The 20,845-nt window shown below is 45.6% G+C and overlaps 1 protein-coding gene across 1 annotated transcript in view; it reads left to right on the forward strand.

The window, feature by feature from the left end:
• The window catches only part of LOC138528234 (extracellular calcium-sensing receptor-like), a 357,838-nt gene that overhangs the window by 92,999 nt on the left and 243,994 nt on the right, over nt 1–20,845 (forward strand). The window contains exon 5 of the mRNA XM_069639690.1: nt 5,139–5,262. Coding sequence (XP_069495791.1) covers nt 5,139–5,262 — 124 coding nt within the window. The remainder of the gene's footprint in view (nt 1–5,138; nt 5,263–20,845) is intronic.

The raw sequence follows: 20,845 nt of genomic DNA on the forward strand, positions 1-20,845 counted from the left end.
AATACATATTAACAAAAATGTCCAGGGAAATCAATAGCGTTGCTCGTGGACATAACAGACCAGCTTCAATGCAGCCAGCTGCTAAATAACTCACAAATACTCCCATGTCATTTAACCGTAAGAAGAAAAACACTTATCTGTGTGTCCGGGCGGCTCACAAGTGCACCCGGACCTCTTGAAATGCTGCAGTCAGCCGCTGTGAACTGGAAGCTCTCACCGCCGTGGCATGAAACAGAATGCAATGTTCTCGTTACTCATAACCGAGAGTTCGAACGGCATCGCGGCTTTCTCCCTATTCAATGAGTACACGTGAAGATCAGCATGCCGTATTTTCTCCTGCTGCTCCGACACGTCGTGGCCGCCAGTGCTGCATAATCAACAATTATCAGCACCAGTGCACGGGCGGCCAATGGTTTAATAGCTGTCTCAATTACCCCAGCTGCTGTCTCAATTATCCCCAGCTGGCGAATGGTGCGAGGAGGGAAGAACTACTCCAGCCCCCTCAGCCTACTGGGAAATGTAGTTTCTTCAGCTTTCACAGCTAATTCCTATGGTACGGTCGCCAAGGCTTGCCCCAATTCCATTGTTGTGGGTGCCCTGAGGACATGCACCTACCTGCACTGTTGTGGGGAGTTAAATGGGGGGGGGGATTGTGTGGCTGGGTGTTCACTGGGGGGAGGGGGGATTGTGTGCTGGGTGTTCACTGGGGGGAGGGGGGATTGTGTGCTGGGTGTTCACTGGGGGAGGGGGAATTGTGTGCTGGGCGTTCACTGGGGGAGCGGGGGATTGTGTGCTGGGTGTTCACTGGGGGAGGGACGATTGTGTGCTGGGTGTTCACTGGGGGAGGGGCGATTGTGTGCTGGGTGTTCACTGGGCGGAGGGGGGATTGTGTGCTGGGTGTTCACTGAGGGGAGGGGGATTAACAATCTTTAAATAAATCACATTTAAAATACATACAATGCATGGACAGTGGTGATTGTGATTAAGTGCTCTTTAATTTCCAAGTGAGGTGTGTAAAATGTAGCCATCACCTGTATCCAAAATAATTCGCAATCAAGCCCTGTCTGGCCAACCTCCCCTCCCTCACCCCATTCCTGTGTGCACGTGCAACACCTTCTGGCACATCATCATCTTCACTCCCATCCTCAGGTGGCTGCACATCAGCATCGGGGGGCATTGGCCCCTCACCCCATCCCTGTGTGCACGTGCAGCACCTTCTGGCACATCATCATCTTCACTCCCATCCTCAGGTGGCTGCACATCAGCATCGGGGGGCAGTGGCCCCTCACCCCATCCCTGTGTGCACGTGCAGCACCTTCTGGCACATCATCATCTTCACTCCCATCCCCAGGTGGCTGCACATCAGCATCGGGGGGCAGTGGCACATTCCTGCGACAGCAAATGTTGTGCAGCATGGCACATGTAAGTACGATTTTGCCAACTCTTTTAGGTGCATACATCAATGCCCCTCCCGTACGGTCTAGGCACCGGAAGCGTGCCTTCAGCAGGCCAAATGCTCTCTCCACGCAGACGCGTGTGCGTCCATGGGCAATGTTGTATGCCCGCTCAGCTTCTGTGTGTGGATGACGCACAGGGTTCATGAGCCATGTGTACTAGGGATATCCAGAATCACCTGCAGGGGAGAGAATGCAGGTATGAGGACAAGGTAGGTTCAGTGGGTGCACAAGGCTCAGTCATCAGTGACATTGGCAGAAGGATCAAGTTTGTGTTGAAGAGGTCATGCTATCTCATTGCAGTGTTGGCATCCACCCTTTGACTTCAAGGACATGCATGGTGTGAGGTTGCCATACAGCTGTGTAGCTATGTATATGTGAGTTGTTATGTGCATCACACTCATGTATTTCATGTGGCCTACTTGTCATTTAGTCTCTTGCATTGTGGAGTGTGCTGTGCTAGGGGCGGCATTGAATCAATGGAGTACTTACAACTTGCAACGCCTCTGTTTCTAAATGTGACAGTGCTCTGTCACTTGTCACTGGAGGAGGGGACCTTTCTATCTGCATGTGCATGCAACATGTGGTTAGCCCATGCGTCATTGGCATTCCCTTTGGCTGCTGTTGCATTTTCTGGTTGGCCCTGTTGTTTACAGTTATCCAGGCGTGTGATTGGCCAATCAGGGGTCAGTTTTTCAGGGATGTACATTGTCGTTAATCAGACTAGTTTTGTGTAGTGCTTTTGTCGATGTGCCTACTTTCGTATAACATTGGCATGGCTTTCGGGTGGCCAGGGTGGGATGTCTGTGCTGTGTCAGGGTGGGAAGCTATACTGCAACACACATAGGAGGCTTTGTGGTAGTAGGGCTTCCATATGTGACTGTGCTGCCACCCAGACTGGGTGTGTTCTGCTGTGTTGGACATGTCCAAGGGTTCTTGTGCGAGGTACATGCATGGGAATGTTGCAGTGCTGGTGCTGCCTATGTCTCCTGCTGGCATGCAGGATTTCACTGTGTGTGACCAGCCCCATCAGATGTGGATTAACATGCATTAAGGACTACATTTGTACTCACCCAGCAGCCATATGTTTTGCCCTCGGTGCCTTTCCATGTACGCTGGCAGGGTACTGTTGCGCAGGACCATGGAGTCGTGGGTAGATCCTGGGTAGCGGGCACAGCAGTGGCTGAAGGTGAGGTCAGGGCTACATGTCATCTGCACATTCATGGAATGGTAATTTTTCCGGTTTCTGTAGGCTGCCTCATGTGCCTGGGGTGGTACGAGTGCTACATGTGTGCTGTCCAGGGCTGCTATTACATTCGGGACTTGGGCAATGGCATAGAATTGACCCTTCAGCTGGTGCACCTGTGCCTGTGTGGCTGGCAATGCAATGTGCTCGTTCACATGATCCTTTGTGGGCCTCTGATTTGCATTGGTTTCACCTGAGCCCTTAATGCTGTGGCCTGTGTTCTTTTACCTCCAGCATTTTGCTAGGGATATTTTCGGCGGATTATCTGCCGCTTTTCTGGTGCTAATTGCGCCTACGCCGGACTCGTAATTGCTGATGTTTTAGCGCGAATGGATACTGGCGCTTTTACAGCCGACGCTTTTACAGCCGGCTGTACTTGCGCCGGCTGTAATGGCGCCAGCGGTATTTGTACTCGTGAACCGACAGACCCTTAAATTCGGCACTGATAGCATTACCGCCGGGTTTAAGGGTTACTGCCAAACTCGTGATGAGGCCCTAAATGTTGAGTGACAGGGGCATTCACCAGTTTCTGAGGTAGTCTCTGAAAAATTCATCAGCCTGGGATAAAAGTAAAACAGGGGTTCAACAAATGTTTATATCAAAGGACAAGGTCGAAAATATAGTCAGTGGCAGTTCTGAATGTGCTCTCCTGCTCCTGGGACTTCTCGACCATGGGGCACGTTGCCTACAGGCGTCAGAGGCCTGCTGCTAATCAGTGGTGGCTAACCTAGGCTGTACTAGCCCTCCTTGGTCAGGTGCTGCAGCTGTGTAGGGCTGGTTACTTCAGGCCTCCACGGCTGGTTGCAGCAGCCTTCTTGAGTCAGTTGCTCCAGCTTTGTACCCAGGTTCAAGCTCAGGAACCACCTTCTGGTCCTGGTCACTATACAGAGCTTCTGGATCAGCAGCCTCTGGTCCCAGCCCATTAAGCAAGCTGCACTCTTGCTTGTCCGTTCATTTCCTCTCTTTGGGTTAGCAAGGTTTTTCATTGTCCCCGTACCCTTGTCTGTTTAAGCAATGGCAACGGCCAGCGTCACACTGCTTTCTGTGGGTCGGCAGGATTGGGTTCTGCCAATCTCTGGCCCTAGATCCACATGGTTCTCCAATTTCACAGTCGGGTACATTGGTTTCTCCCCAGCTTGGACCACGCTGGCCCTGCCTCTGACTTCCTAACAGCCTCTGTGATTCCATCTGCCTTTGGTCCTGGCGATATTGTCCTTGTCCCATAAGCCTCTCTTCTTTATCTGAGTAGCCTTTCTCCTTCCTGCAGGAGCTCTCTGTCCACCTTTCCTTTTCCAACCTCTACCGTTTCCACCTTTACTTTTCCAACCTCCATCGTTTCCTTCCTCCTGTTCTGACCTTCCCACAACACAGACCTCTCAATGATTTTGAAGCTCCTTCTTTCCAGTCTCCACCTCTCTCTACCAATCCCTCTATGCCACCCTAAATCTGCAACCTCTCCTTGCTAAGCTTTTCTTCCTCCTTTCACAGCTTTCGTGCTCTAATTTTCTCTCTTCCCTCTCCAATGCCACAGGTATCTCACCCTCAAGCGTTTCCTTCTTCCCCTTTGGTCTTCCTCACCTCCTACCAGGGTGTCCATTGCCCTATGCACCTTGAAGCCTGGAATGACGTTTCATGGCGCCCAATGGGTGGCTGTTTTTGGGACCTTGGTGGGTTTGGGAAGGAGCTCCCCTCCCTCTATTTGGCCCAAGGGGACCCTGAAGAATCCCTCATAAACCAATTGCAAGGATCAAGCGACTTCCCATGGCCTACAGAGTGTTGTTGACTGAGCCAGGCCATTTGACATTGTCACACAGTGCTGATGGATAGGCGAACAAGAGAAGGGCCTGTACCATGAATTCTATATGTTTTGGTGCATAGTTTTCATCAAGTCATTTAACGAAAAATGAATTCCGGAGTAACTCCTTTGCATATTTGAAAGGATTGTGCTCTAGCCACATACTCCACATGTCTGCAAGCCACTGTCTGAATCTGAAAGCTTGCAACCATTTTCTGTCCCTCCTGCTGCAGTCTCGACAGTTCACTGGGGCTTTCTAACTAACAATGATGTAATGGTTCCTCTTGTGCATTGCACATTGAGTTCCACTTCTGTAAGTCAGCCCCCTGTCTGGGATCCTTTCCATGAATCCCCTCTCTCCATCCCACATGCAGGCGCACACTCATGATCCATTAAAGAAATGCTCTCTCCGTTTCTCAGGCAGGTGACACACAATGTCCTTTATGATTTCTAACACGGCTATCTCTGGCTGTGCTCTGAGGGCAGCACACGATTATGACCATTTTATAATAAAGGACTTGTTTCCCTGTGGATGTCGCGGGACCTGTACTTTAGCCTTTCTAAAAAGGTTCTCTCTGCCCATCCGGTAGCTCCTGTGCTCCAGCTGTTATCCTTCTATTCATGTTCTCTCTCTCCCTTGCAGGTTCCGCACTCTGTCTGCAGCACCCCCTGTGCCCCAGGGTACAGAAAGGCTGCCAGAGAGGGGGAGCCCATCTGCTGCTTTGACTGTGTCCCATGTTCCCAAGGAGAGATCAGCAATCACTCAGGTCAGACTGTTTTCTAAGTATTTAATATGTCATATTTTTCCAGCTTTATATATCATATCTATATCCCCACAAGGAGCTCATACCTGTGAGTAGGATTCTGATATCACCATCACACTTAACCAAAAGTGTGCAGGGCTCCCAAAATCTACTAGCCAACTTGCATTGGCGAGGAGATTTAATGAATGTGCATAGTACTCGACCTTGCTGAAGAGTGAGTATGGGGATGTTTGAAACTTATTTGGCATTTACTGCAAACAACAGAACGAAAAATATGGTTACGATATCACTATAATGTGATATACATTTCATACAAGAATGGATCGCCATATGTATCGTTAAGATCAGTGTGTATAGGCCCAAATTACCAAATTACTCTGAATGCAAGCAGACGCCCATGGCCAAATGATAAGGATCTGTTAGTATATAGCACTTCCGCTTAATCGCTTTATATAGAACAAATATACAAATATACATACAATATCACTAAGCCTGGGTTGGTAATCATTTATCGACCGAAGAAGGATGAAAGGCTGAGTTGAGGTGTTTAAAAACAGACTAAATCAGTGACTCAACCCCTGAAGTGTGCCTGAAATACAACTTCAATGAGTCTAGCAATTATTGTATAGAATTGCAGAAAGACAAATTATTTGTTATTCCTATTCTTTCTTATTTAGGGTCACGGCTCAAAGTGTTACACTAATCCATCCCCGTTTAAAATTCTTTTTTTAAGAGGCCTGAACAAGGAAGCCAGCCACTCCAGAAACAAAGAGCCACATGGCACTAGCCACAGCCACGCCAGGAGCTTATACTTAAAAAAAGTACCAAAAAATGTTTTTAAAAAATGGATTAGGGGTTGCAAGGAGGACCACAGGGGTAGAAAGGGAGACCTCAGGGGTCGCAGTGTCGACCCCTGGCTACCCCCAAATGACATCCCTGCTAAAGCTGAAATCGAACAAAACCCCCGGCCAAGACTTCAGTAATCTATCAGTATATCGCATTGAGGTCATTCACTACCTATTTGCAACTCTGCAACCAATCCTTTGATCATAACCCTGCACTAAATTGTTCATGTATGTAGCTTTGTTGCCTAGGCATCTTGAGCTGGGGAATGAAAATGCTATAAAAAGTACTGTTCTATTAATTAATCTGGCCCAAAAACTGATCACAAGTGTTCACTTTAAATCCTGTTGTCATGACGCAGACCCGCCCAGCGTGATAACACGATCTGGAGCATAGGGCATGGAGCAGTACTATTGGCCAGGGATGGAAAGTGACATGAAGAGGCACATGGCAGCCAGTGCACCATGCAGAGAGGCAGCGCTATACACATGCCACCCATGCTATATGGCGAATGGTCAGGAGACCCTTGGCAGTAGACTGCAATTGACTTCATCAGCTCCATGGAGCACAACACCTAACAGAAATATGCACTGGTTTAAGGAGATTGTACATGAAAGCGAGTGGAAGCGATGTTCATGCTAACTATAACTACAGCAAGTACCACCCATGTGTTAAGAAAGGAAGAAGGCAATGAATATGGCAAGGGAAATGTGCACGGAATCGCACAGTGAACAACTTTGAATCTAACAACGTGCATACAATACCCAAGACTCATGTATACTAAAACCCAGGAGTGCAAATAGAGTGAAACAATAATACCAATATATGAAAAGGGATGTGGGGTAAGCACTTAGAACCTCCTTATGACTGAAAGGAAAGTCGGCAAACTCCTTACCCACTATGCTATTACAGATACTGACAGCGCTAAACCCACGTAGAGGGCAAGCAAGGACAGGATCTGTGAGCTGACACTCTGGATGATACTGAATAAGGAACTTAGAAACAGTACTCACGAGAACCGGAAAGACCACTTGAATGTCAGTAAACCCACGAACCCCGTTGATCGAACAGGGACCCAGAAGGCTATAACAGCAATGGGTGGAGGATAACTAAATACCTAGGACCCAAGTCAAGGAGCAAGTAGGAATTGTGATTATAGAATAGTGAGGAAAACAATAGGCATTCACACAGGGACTAGTTACAACAGCACCCCACATCTAATAATCAATGGGAAATAAATGCGGAAGTGCAATGGAAAACATGGAATGGATCCCAATAGAAAGTAAGGATCAGGAGCAGGAAAAATGATATCACAAAAGGAAACCTTTCCCACCCATCCAAGGAGAAAAGGCAGGAAGCTAAATCTATAAAGGAAAAGACTAATGCATCAACTTTTTCAGTAGCAAAGGACAGCATCAAAGAAACAGAGAACACAGGCAAACTGGGCTGCATCAAAGGGTAAAGGACAGAGAAAGGCAGCCTGCAGACAGAGGAAGACAGAAAGGGAAATCCAGAAAGCAGAAATCAATTAAGCACATGAATCCGAAATCCAGGGCAGAGGAACAAGAAACAGGAACTAGGAACTAGGCACAAAAGCTAGGAACAAGGAACAAGGGACAAGGGACCAGTCACAACAGGAACACTGCAACAATGACCAGCGCTGGACTGAAGCAAACTGAGGCTTTTAAAGCTGCTTAACGAGCACACCCCTCAGGTGTGCCGCCTGCTGCACCTGCAGCCACAGGTGTTGCCTATCCTCCACCCAACCTTGTCCTGCAAGGGATGAGGTGAAGCAGTGAGCCAGGCATTCTGGGAAGCATAGTCATTTGATTAAAGTAGCATGCTGGCTGCCAAAAACCTGGAATGGATCCGGAAGGGAAGTAACTTGGAAAATAAGGTTTTAGTGCTCCCAATTCATCACAACACTGTAGCATAAGGTTCGGAGGAAATGTCCAGTAGGGAATAAACCCCAAAACATGCCCCCAAGAGGCGGGAACGGGAGCGAAGGGAGCGAGCCGTGACACCATGCTCATTACCAGGGAAAATCAAGAACTATGAACATAAAATCCAGCTGAGACAAAATGCCGTCCCGGTCAAGCACAAAGGGAGACCAGTACCCATAAGCACTCTGCAAGCCCAACTCGTGAAAAAGGTTGATGAAGGTACTATTGAAACAGTGAAATCTTCTGAATGGCAGAGCCGTGGTGCTCGTAAAAAACAACAGTCAAACAACATCAGGGTGTGCATCGATCTGCACAGTCTGAATATGTAAGTAATAACGGACAGTTACCCACTACCCTGCATGATGAAAGAGGCCAAGTTCCTTTTAATACTGGATATGACTGACGCGTACCATCAGATAAGCTTACACAAAGAGTCAAGGCCGTTAACAGCTTTCATCGCCCCGTTTGGCACCTACCAAGCCACCTGCATGCCCTTCGGGTTGTCATCAGCCGCATCAGCGTTCCAAAGGATGATGGACTCACTGCTGCGAGATATAGGTAGTGTGTCAAGACGACATCCTCATCTATGCAGAAGAGGCAGAGACTCATGATGAGCTCCTGAGGAAGGTACCTTTGAGACTTCAAGATGCAGGAGTAAGAATGTGATATGAAAAGTGCAAGATCAAGGCACGTTAAATGGAATACCCCGGGTATAAAATATCCCAGGACAGGACCAGTCCCAAGAAGGATACGCTGCAAGCCGTAGTTAAAGCACTAGCCCGACATCAAAAGAAGAACTAAGGTCCTTTCTAGGGCTGGCAGAGTACTATGCAAAATGTATACCCCAGTGCTCTGAAACCACAGTTCTGTTGAGAGAACGCCTGCAGAAAGGGGTGGTATATGTTTGTTTGGTTGTTTGTTTGTTCATTTATAGGGCGCCAGAAAAACCCTTGGGTAGCTGGGTGCGCAGCATAACAAGAATACTTAGAACTTGGTTACTGGTTACAGATTACAGGTTGTTAATATCATATGTTATAGACAATAATTACATTTAAACATTCTTTACTTTTACAAGTAGAAATAGAGGGTAGCATATTATAAACAGTAGATACATTATGTACATTTTACGTGCGAGGGTGGATGGGTGCGTAAGGAATCAGTACATGATGCACATGGTCTCAGGTTTCAAAGGTCATTGCGACAGAGCTAGGTGCGGGTGTGGTGCCTGAAGCTGTTGTAGGACTGGTCCCTTCTTAGTTCAACTGGTAGGGCGTTCCAATACTTAGCTGCTTGCATGGGGAAGCTATTGCCTCCTGTTTTTTTTAGTCGGAATCTTGGGGTTTGGAGGCAGAAAGAGTTAGCTGTTCTGGTTGGTCGTGCAGCGGTTTTTCTGAGGTATGGGGGGGCAGCATTGCTCAGGAATTTGAAAGTTAGTGTGACAATTTTGAAGGTGATCCTATTGCTAATTTTTAGCCAGTTGTAGTTTCTGCGTGCTTTTGAAATGTGCTCTCTGACTGGGAGGTTCAAGGCCGTTCTGAGCGCGTTGTTTTGCAGGGTTTGGAGTTTATTGATGATGTATTTATTAGTTCCTGAATAGAGAGCATTGCAGTAATCCAATTTTGAAAGGATTAGTGCATTGGCTAGGATGATGCAGCTAGCTGGTGAGAGGCAAGGTCTGCATGCTTTGATGAGTGTACCCGTATAGGCAGTGGATGAGGCTAAGGAGTTCACTTGTTTCCTTAAGGACAGGGTGGAGTCCAAGTAGAAACCAAGGGTCTTCACCTCTTTGGCAACAGGGATTGTATTGCCGTCGATATTGAAGGAGCTGTAGTTAGAGTCGAGTTTTTTTAGGTTGTTAGGTGAGCCTAGAATGAGGATCTCTGTTTTTTCGTCATTCAGGCAGAGGCCATGGGTTGCCATCCATGCCTGAATGAGGGTGTACATTTTATTTACTAAAGCTATATCCGTAACAAAGTTGCCCGAAAGGGGGATGAGCATCTGGGTGTCGTCTGCATAATTTGTGTAGGTGACACACAGTCTGTCCAATTTGTCGTATAGAGGTTTAGTAAAGATATTTACATCGTTGGCGAGACACAAGAGTCCTGTGGGAATCCACATGTAGTCGGGATCAGGTCTGCAGAATCAGAGGTGGAGAAGACTTGCATACTTCTATTGTTGAGAAAGGATTGAACCCAGGCTATAGCTTCACTTGAGAAGTGGGCGGCTGACGCTAGGTGTTTGCAAAGTACTGCGTGGTCCACTAGGTCAAAGGCCGCTGACAGATCAAGGAGGAGTAGCATAGCTGCATTTCCTTTGTCGTTGAGCTCATCAATTTGGGCTTTGAGATCTATAAGAGCGGTCTCGGTGCCGTGCTGAGGTCTGAAGCCAGATTGATGAGTGCCAAGGAGTTGGTTGGTCTCCAGGTATTTTTGATTTGGAGATAGGCCACTCTATCAATTATCTTCAGGAAGAAGGGGGCAGTGGTGATGGCCCTATAGTTGGTGGGGATGGAGGGGTCTAAGGTTTGTTTTTTAAGCAGGGGGAGAACCCAGGACTCTTTTGAGCTACTTGGGACCGTGCTAGATGAGAAGGAGGCATTGATGAGTTTAGTGACGAAGGGGGCAAGGTCTCTGGCAGCATCCTTGATTATCTGGGCTGGGCAGTAATCGCCTTTGCAGTTTGACGGCTTAAGCGAGGCAATGATTTTTTCAGTTTCATGAGTGGAAACTTTTATGAATTTGAACAGTTTTAAGGTAGGATTGGGAGTGGTCGTAGGGGCTGGCGTACTTGGAGTATCGTTGAGAGGGAGCAAGGCTTTTTTTAGGGTAATTTTGGATTGTAATGTTTTTACTTTATTTGCAAGGGCGTTTTGGATATTGGTACACCATTGCTTATCTTTGGGTACGTTGTCGGGAGGTGGTATGGCAGATTCAAGTTCTGGCAGGATTGCAAATAATTCCTTTGTATTGGAGCATGCGTTGGAGATTCTATCATTGTAGACGTCTTTTTTTGCTTGAATGGTTGTTTTCTTGTAATTAGTAGCGCATAGTTTGAGTTTAAGTTTGTTTTCAGCTGTAGGGGTGTGCCGACATACAGTTTCAAGCTTCCTTTTTTCCAATCGCAGTTCTTTTAGGTAGGAGGTGAACCAGGTGTTGAGGTGGGATTGTTGTTTACTTTTACAATTCTTCAGTGGGGCAACGGTGTCCATGGCTATGGCCATGGTGTCGTTGTAAATTTTGACCATGGTATCTGGGTCAGAATCTGTTGGCAGGGCATTGATGGTTGGTAGGAGCAGGGGTAAGATATTTTCCGGTGTGATATTTTATATGGATCTAGTAGGAAACGATGGTGCCATGATTCTTTCAGTCCTGAGCATCCTGTTGAATGTTAGGTGGAAGTTAATGAGGAAGTGGTCAGTCCACGGCTGGGGTGTGATTTTGGTGAGAGTGGTAGGGCAGTTGGAGGTGGCTACCCAGTCTAGTATTCTCCCTATGTCGTGGGTGGGGTGAGAACTTTTTGGGTGAGTCCTTGTCTCTCAAGCATGGTGGCAATAGCTTGCGCTTGTTTGTCATCTCGGTCATTAAGACCTAGGTTAAGATCACCAAGGATCATTGTCTGGGATGACTTTTTTGTGTTGCTCGCTAAGAGGCTGGATAGTTCCTCTTCGAATAGGCCTAGAGGCCCTGGTGGCCTGTAAATGAGATAGATAGTTAGTGTCTGGCACAGGGATATCGGTAATATAGCGGTCAGGAGTTATTTTTAGGGTTTTTAGGGTGGGCAGTGGTGTTAATCTTACATTCAGGTTGGATTTGGAGATGATGGCTAAGCCGCCGCCTCTGGTGTTCTGGCGGTCTAGTCTTAGTAGTTTATACACCTTGGGTATTGCTAGGGAGAGGGGTGGACGTGCTGCGTCGTGTAGCCAGGTTTCTGTGACTGCTAAGAGGTCGAGGTTGTCTAGTGTAAGGAGGTCGGCTATTTCAGTGGCATGGGCCACAACTGATCTAGCATTGATCAGTGCTCCTGTTATGGAGGTTGTTTTAGGAGGACAGTTGGTGTCAGAGGTAGCTGGGATGGGTTCTTTCGTTATGGTGCTAGCAGGAGGTTGTGGTTTGGGATGCGTTGAGTTTCTAGTCTGGTTTTTGGGAATGGTGCGACACTTCAAGTAGACATTGCTAGGTTCCTGCGGTTCGTAGAGGGGGGACAGTATAGCGCGAAGCCTGGAGTTTCTATGGAGAGTAGGGCAGGGAGCATATTTAAGTTGGTCCATAGTTACCAGTATTAGTTGTAGAAACAGCAGTGGGGCGTATGATGATAGGGTTGTGCTAATATGCATTCTGCTGATGCAGAAGGAGTTATACCATGTGTTATGGTGTGTAGGTGGGTAGGCTGAGACCGCAGGGGCCCAGGGGTGACACAGTGGGCGTTGGTAGTTGTGGAGCAATTGGCGGGTACAGTACACTATGCATTAGATGTTTGCCTGATATTGAACGCAATTCAGACAGCAATGTACAAATGGGCTGAGTGCGACTATCATATCGCAATGTAGAGGCAGGCTAATTGCAACTATCAATGCAGTGGCAGGCTAAATTCGACTATCAATGCATGGTATAGTGGCAGGTTAAGGCAACTAAAAAACACAGTGTAGTGCCAGGCTAGATGCAACTATCAATGCACGGTACAGTGGCAGGCTAAAGCAATTAAAAACACAATGTAGTGCCAGGCTAGATGCAACTATCAATGCACGGTATAGTGGCAGGCTAAAGCAGCCAAAAAAAACAGTATAGTGCCAGGCTAGATGCAGCTATCAATGCACGGTATAGTGGCAGGCTAAAGCAATTAAAAACACAGTGTAGTGCCAGGCTAAATGCAACTATCAATGCACGGTATAGTGGCAGGCTAAAGCAGCTAAAAAAAACACAGTATAGTGCCAGGCTATATGCAACTATCAATGCACGGTATAGTGGCAGGCTAAAGCAATTATAAACACAATGTAGTGCCAGGTTAGATGCAACTATCAATGCACGGTATAGTGGCAGGCTAAAGCAGCTAAAAAAAAACACATTGTAGTGCCAGGCTTGATGCAACTATCAATGCACGGTATAGTGGCAGGCTAAAGCAGCTAAAAAAAAACACATCGTAGTGCCAGGTTAGATGCAACTATCAATGCACGGTATAGTGGCATGCTATAGCAGCTAAAAAAAACACAGTGTAGTGCCAGGCTAGATGCAGCTATCAATGCATGGTATAGTGGCAGGCTAAAGCAGCTAAACAAAACACAGTGTAGTGCCAGGCTAGATGCAGCTATCAATGCACGGTATAGTGGCAGGCTAAAGCAATTAAAAACACAATGTAGGGCCAGGCTAGATGCAACTATCAATGCACGGTATAGTGGCAGGCTAAAGCAGCTAAATAAAAACACATTGTAGTGCCAGGCTAGATGCAGCTATCAATGCATGGTATAGTGTCAGGCTAAGGCAATTAAAAATACAATGTAGGGCCAGGCTAGATACAACTATCAATGCACGGTATAGTGGCAGGCTAAAGCAATTAAAAAACACAGTGTAGTGCCAGGCTAGATGCAACTATCAATGCACGGTATAGTGGCAGGCTAAAGCAGCTAAAAAAAAACACATTGTAGTGCCAGGCTAGATGCAACTATCAATGCACGGTATAGTGGCAGGCTAAAGCAATTAAACAACACAGTGTAGTGCCAGGCTAGATGCAACTATCAATGCACGGTATAGTGGTAGGCTAAAGCAATTAAAAAGCACAGTGTAGTGCCAGGTTAGATGCAACTATCAATGCACGGTATAGTGGCAGGCTAAAGCAGCTAAAAAAAAACACATTGTAGTGCCAGGCTAGATGCAACTATCAATGCACGGTATAGTGGCAGGCTTAAGCAATTAAAAACACAGTGTAGTGCCAGGCTAGATGCAACTATCAATGCACGGTATAGTGGTAGGCTAAAGCAATGAAAAAACACAGTGTAGTGCCAGGCTAGATGCAGCTATCAATGCACGGTATAGTGGCAGGCTAAAGCAGCTAAAAAAAACACAGTGTAGTGCCAGGCTAGATGCAGCTATCAATGCACGGTATAGTGGCAGGCTAAAGCAATTAAAAACACAATGTAGTGCCAGGTTAGATGCAACTATCAATGCACGGTATAGTGGCAGGCTAAAGCAGCTAAAAAAAACACAGTGTAGTGCCAGGCTAGATGAAACTATCAATGCACGGTATAGTGGCAGGCTAAAGCAATTAAAAACACAGTGTAGTGCCAGGCTAGATGCAACTATCAATGCATGGTATAGTGGCAGGCTAAAGCAGCTAAAAAAAAACACATTGTAGTGCCAGGCTAGATGCAACTATCAATGCACGGTATAGTGGCAGGCTAAAGCAGCTAAAAAAAACACAGTGTAGTGCCAGGCTAGATGCAACTATCAATGCACGGTATAATGGCAGGCTAAATCAGCTAAAAAAAACACAGTGTAGTGCCAGGCTAGATGAAACTATCAATGCACGGTATAGTGGCAGGCTAAAGCAATTAAAAAACATAGTGTAGTGCCAGGCTAGATGCAACTATCAATGCACGGTATAGTGGCAGACTAAAGCAATTAAAAACACAGTGTAGTGCCAGGCTAGATGCAACTATCAATGCACGGTATAGTGGCAGACTAAAGCAATTAAAAACACAGTGTAGTGCCAGGCTAGATGCAACTATCAATGCATGGTATAGTGGCAGGCTAAAGCAGCTAAAAAAACACATTGTAGTGCCAGGCTAGATGCAACTATCAATGCACGGTATAGTGGCAGGCTAAAGCAGCTAAAAAAAACACAGTGTAGTGCCAGGCTAGATGCAACTATCAATGCACGGCATAATGGCAGGCTAAAGCAATTAAAAACACATGTAGTGCCAGGTTAGATGCAACTATCAATGCACGATATAGTGGCAGGCTAAAGCAATTAAAAAACACAGCGTAGTGCCAGGCTAGATGCAACTGTCAATGCACGGTATAGAGGCAGGTTAAAGCAATTAAAAACACAATGTAGTGCCAGGCTAGATGCAACTATCAATGCACGGTATGGTGGCAGGCTAAATCAGCTAAAAAAACACAGTGCAGTGCCAGGCTAAATGCAAATATAAATGCACCGTATTGTGGCAGGCTAAAGCAGCTAAAAAAAACACAGTGTAGTGCCAGGCTAGATGCAACTATCAATGCACGGTATAGTGGCAGGCTAAAGCAATTAAAAACACAATGTAGTGCCAGGTTAGATGCAACTATCAATGCACGGTATAGTGGCAGGCTAAAGCAATTAAAAAAAACAGTGTAGTGCCAGGCAAGATGCAGCTATCAATGCACGGTATAGTGGCAGGCTAAAGCAATTAAAAACACAATGTAATGCCAGGTTAGATGCAACTATCAATGCACGGTATAGTGGCAGGCTAAAGCAGCTAAAAAAAAACACTTTGTAGTGCCATGCTAGATGCAACTATCAATGCACGGTATAGTGGCAGGCTAAAGCAATTAAAAAACACAGTGTAGTGCCAGGCTAGATGCAACTATCAATGCACGGTATAGTGGCAGGCTAAAGCAGCTAAAAAATAACACATTGTAGTGCCAGGCTAGATGCAACTATCAATGCACGGTATAGTGGCAGGCTAAAGCAATTAAAAAACACAGTGTAGTGCCAGGCTAGATGCAGCTATCAATGCACGGTATGGTGGCAGGCTAAAGCAATTAAAAACACAATGTAGTGCCAGGTTAGATGCAACTATCAATGCACGGTATAGTGGCAGGCTAAAGCAATTAAAAAACACAGTGTAGTGCCAGGCTAGATGCAACTATCAATGCACGCTATAGTGGCAGGATAAAGCAATTAAAAACACAGTGTAGTGCCAGGCTAGATGCAACTATCAATGCATGGTATAGTGGCAGGCTAAAGCAGCTAAAAAAAACACATTGTAGTGCCAGGCTAGATGCAACTATCAATGCACGGCATAGTGGCAGGCTAAAGCAGCTAAAAAAAACACAGTGTAGTGCCAGGCTAGATGCAACTATCAATGCATGGTATAGTGGCAGGAAAAAGCCATTAAAAAACACAGTGTAGTGCCAGGTTAGATGCAGCTATCAATGCACGGTATAGTGGCAGGCTAAAGCAGCTAAAAAAAACACATTGTAGTGCCAGGCTAGATGCAACTATCAATGCACTGTATAGTGGCAGACTAAAGCAATTAAAATACACAGTGTAGTGCCAGGCTAGATGCAGCTATCAATGCACGGTATAGTGGCAGGCTAAAGCAATCAAAAACACAATGTAGTGCCAGGTTAGATGCAACTATCAATGCACGGTATAGTGGCAGGCTAAAGCAATTAAAAAACACAGTGTAGTGCCAGGCTAGATGCAACTATCAATGCACGCTATAGTGGCAGGATAAAGCAATTAAAAACACAATGTAGTGCCAGGTTAGATGCCACTATCAATGCACGGTATAGTGGCAGGCTAAAGCAATTAAAAAACACAGTGTAGTGCCAGGCTAGATGCAACTATCAATGCACGCTATAGTGGCAGGATAAAGCAATTAAAAACACATTGTAGTGCCAGGCTAGATGCAACTATCAATGCACGGTATAGTGGCAGGCTAAAGCAGCTAAAAAAAACACAGTGTAGTGCCAGGCTAGATGCAACTATCAATGCACGGCATAATGGCAGGCTAAAGCAATTAAAAACACATGTAGTGCCAGGTTAGATGCAACTATCAATGCACGATATAGTGGCAGGCTAAAGCAATTAAAAAACACAGCGTAGTGCCAGGCTAGATGCAACTGTCAATGCACGGTATAGAGGCAGGTTAAAGCAATTAAAAACACAATGTAGTGCCAGGCTAGATGCAACTATCAATGCACGGTATGGTGGCAGGCTAAATCAGCTAAAAAAACACAGTGCAGTGCCAGGCTAAATGCAAATATAAATGCACCGTATTGTGGCAGGCTAAAGCAGCTAAAAAAAACACAGTGTAGTGCCAGGCTAGATGCAACTATCAATGCACGGTATAGTGGCAGGCTAAAGCAATTAAAAACACAATGTAGTGCCAGGTTAGATGCAACTATCAATGCACGGTATAGTGGCAGGCTAAAGCAATTAAAAAAAACAGTGTAGTGCCAGGCAAGATGCAGCTATCAATGCACGGTATAGTGGCAGGCTAAAGCAATTAAAAACACAATGTAATGCCAGGTTAGATGCAACTATCAATGCACGGTATAGTGGCAGGCTAAAGCAGCTAAAAAAAAACACTTTGTAGTGCCATGCTAGATGCAACTATCAATGCACGGTATAGTGGCAGGCTAAAGCAATTAAAAAACACAGTGTAGTGCCAGGCTAGATGCAACTATCAATGCACGGTATAGTGGCAGGCTAAAGCAATTAAAAAACACAGTGTAGTGCCAGGCTAGATGCAGCTATCAATGCACGGTATAGTGGCAGGCTAAAGCAGCTAAAAAATAACACATTGTAGTGCCAGGCTAGATGCAACTATCAATGCACGGTATAGTGGCAGGCTAAAGCAATTAAAAAACACAGTGTAGTGCCAGGCTAGATGCAGCTATCAATGCACGGTATGGTGGCAGGCTAAAGCAATTAAAAACACAATGTAGTGCCAGGTTAGATGCAACTATCAATGCACGGTATAGTGGCAGGCTAAAGCAATTAAAAAACACAGTGTAGTGCCAGGCTAGATGCAACTATCAATGCACGCTATAGTGGCAGGATAAAGCAATTAAAAACACAGTGTAGTGCCAGGCTAGATGCAACTATCAATGCATGGTATAGTGGCAGGCTAAAGCAGCTAAAAAAAACACATTGTAGTGCCAGGCTAGATGCGACTATCAATGCACGGCATAGTGGCAGGCTAAAGCAGCTAAAACAAACACAGTGTAGTGCCAGGCTAGATGCAACTATCAATGCATGGTATAGTGGCAGGAAAAAGCCATTAAAAAACACAGTGTAGTGCCAGGTTAGATGCAGCTATCAATGCACGGTATAGTGGCAGGCTAAAGCAGCTAAAAAAAACACATTGTAGTGCCAGGCTAGATGCAACTATCAATGCACTGTATAGTGGCAGACTAAAGCAATTAAAATACACAGTGTAGTGCCAGGCTAGATGCAGCTATCAATGCACGGTATAGTGGCAGGCTAAAGCAATCAAAAACACAATGTAGTGCCAGGTTAGATGCAACTATCAATGCACGGTATAGTGGCAGGCTAAAGCAATTAAAAAACACAGTGTAGTGCCAGGCTAGATGCAACTATCAATGCACGCTATAGTGGCAGGATAAAGCAATTAAAAACACAGTGTAGTGCCAGGCTAGATGCAACTATCAATGCATGGTATAGTGGCAGGCTAAAGCAGCTAAAAAAAACACATTGTAGTGCCAGGCTAGATGCAACTATCAATGCACGGCATAGTGGCAGGCTAAAGCAGCTAAAACAAACACAGTGTAGTGCCAGGCTAGATGCAACTATCAATGCATGGTATAGTGGCAGGAAAAAGCCATTAAAAAACACAGTGTAGTGCCAGGTTAGATGCAGCTATCAATGCACGGTATAGTGGCAGGCTAAAGCAGCTAAAAAAAACACATTGTAGTGCCAGGCTAGATGCAACTATCAATGCACGGTATAGTGGCAGACTAAAGCAATTAAAATACACAGTGTTGTGCCAGGCTAGATGCAGCTATCAATGCACGGTATAGTGGCAGGATAAAGCAATCTAAAACACAATGTAGTGCCAGGTTAGATGCAACTATCAATGCACGGTATAGTGGCAGGCTAAAGCAGCTAAAAAAAAACAGTGTTGTGCCAGGCTAGATGCAGCTATCAATGCACGGTATAGTGGCAGGCTAAAGCAATTAAAAACACAATGTAGTGCCAGGCTAGATGCAACTGTCAATGCACGGTATAGTGGCAGGCTAATGCAGCTAAAAAACACACATTGTAGTGCCAGGCTAGATGCAACTATCAATGCACGGTATAGTGGCAGACTAAAGCAATTAAAATACACAGTGTAGTGCCAGGCTAGATGCAGCTATCAATACACGGTATAGTGGCAGGCTAAAGCAATCAAAAACACAATGTAGTGCCAGGTTAGATGCAACTATCAATGCACGGTATAGTGGCAGGCTAAAGCAGCTAAAAAAACACATTGTAGTGCCAGGCTAGATGCAACTATCAATGCATGGTATAGTGGCAGGAAAAAGCCATTAAAAAACACAGTGTAGTGCCAGGTTAGATGCAGCTATCAATGCACGGTATAGTGGCATGCTAAAGCAGCTAAAAAAACACATTGTAGTGCCAGGCTAGATGCAACTATCAATGCACGGTATAGTGGCAGACTAAAGCAATTAAAATACACAGTGTAGTGCCAGGCTAGATGCAGCTATCAATGCACGGTATAGTGGCAGGCTAAAGCAGCTAAAAAAAACACAGTGTAGTGCCAGGCTAGATGCAGCTATCAATGCACGGTATAGTGGCAGGCTAAAGCAATTAAAAACACAATGTAGTGCCAGGCTAGATGCAACTATCAATGCACGGTATAGTGGCAGGCTAATGCAGCTAAAAAACACACATTGTAGTGCCAGGCTAGAAGCAACTATCAATGCACGGTATAGTGGAAGACTAAAGCAATTAAAAAACACAGTGTAGTGCCAGGCTAGATGCAGCTATCAATGCACGGTATAGTGGCAGGCTAGAGCAGCTAAAAAAAAACACATTGCAGTGCCAGGCTAGATGCAACTATCAATGCACGGTATAGTGGCAGACTAAAGCAATTAAAAAACACAGTGTAGTGCCAGGCTAGATGCAGCTATCAATGCACGGTATAGTGGCAGGCTAAAGCAGCTAAAAAAAACACAGTGTAGTGCCAGGCTAGATGCAGCTATCAATGCACGGTATAGTGGCAAGCTAAAGCAATTAAAAACACAATGTAGTGCCAGGCTAGATGCAACTATCAATGCACGGTATAGTGGCAGGCTAATGCAGCTAAAAAACACACATTGTAGTGCCAGGCTAGATGCAACTATCAATGCACGGTATAGTGGCAGGCTAAAGCAATTAAAAAACACAGTGTAGTGCCAGGCTAGATGCAACTATCAATACACGGTATAGTGGCAGGCTAAAGCAATTAAAAAACACAGTGTAGTGCCAGGCTAGGTGCAGCTATTAATGCACGGTATAGTGGCAGGCTAAAGCAGCTAAAAAAACACAGTGTAGTGCCAGGCTAGATGCAACTATCAATGCGTGGTATAGTGGCAGGCTAAAACAATTAAAAAACACAGCGTAGTGCCAGGCTAGATGCAACTATCAATGCACGGTATAGTGGCAGGCTAAAGCAATTAAAAACACAATGTAGTGCCAGGTTAGATGCAACTATCAATGGACGGTATAGTGGCAGGCTAAAGCAGCTAACAAAAACACTGTAGTACCAGGCTAGATGCAACGATCAATTCAATGCATGGTATAGTGGCAGGGAAAAGCAATAAAAAACACAATGTAGTGCCAGGTTAGATGCAACTATCAATGCACGGTATAGTGGCAGGCTAAAGCAGCTAAAAAAACACATTGTAGGGCCAGGCTAGATGCAACTATCAATGCATGGTATAGTGGCAGGCTAAAGCAATTAAAAACACAATGTAGTGCCAGGTTAGATGCAACTATCAATGCACGGTATAGCGGCAGGCTAAAGCAGTTAAAAAACACAGTGTAGGGCCAGGCTAGATGCAACTATCAATGCATGGTATAGTGGCAGGCTA

This window comes from Ambystoma mexicanum, chromosome 7q, assembly GCF_040938575.1.
Source record: "Ambystoma mexicanum isolate Mex_15411 chromosome 7q, UKY_AmexF1_1, whole genome shotgun sequence".
Classification (NCBI taxonomy): Eukaryota; Metazoa; Chordata; class Amphibia; order Caudata; family Ambystomatidae; genus Ambystoma; species Ambystoma mexicanum.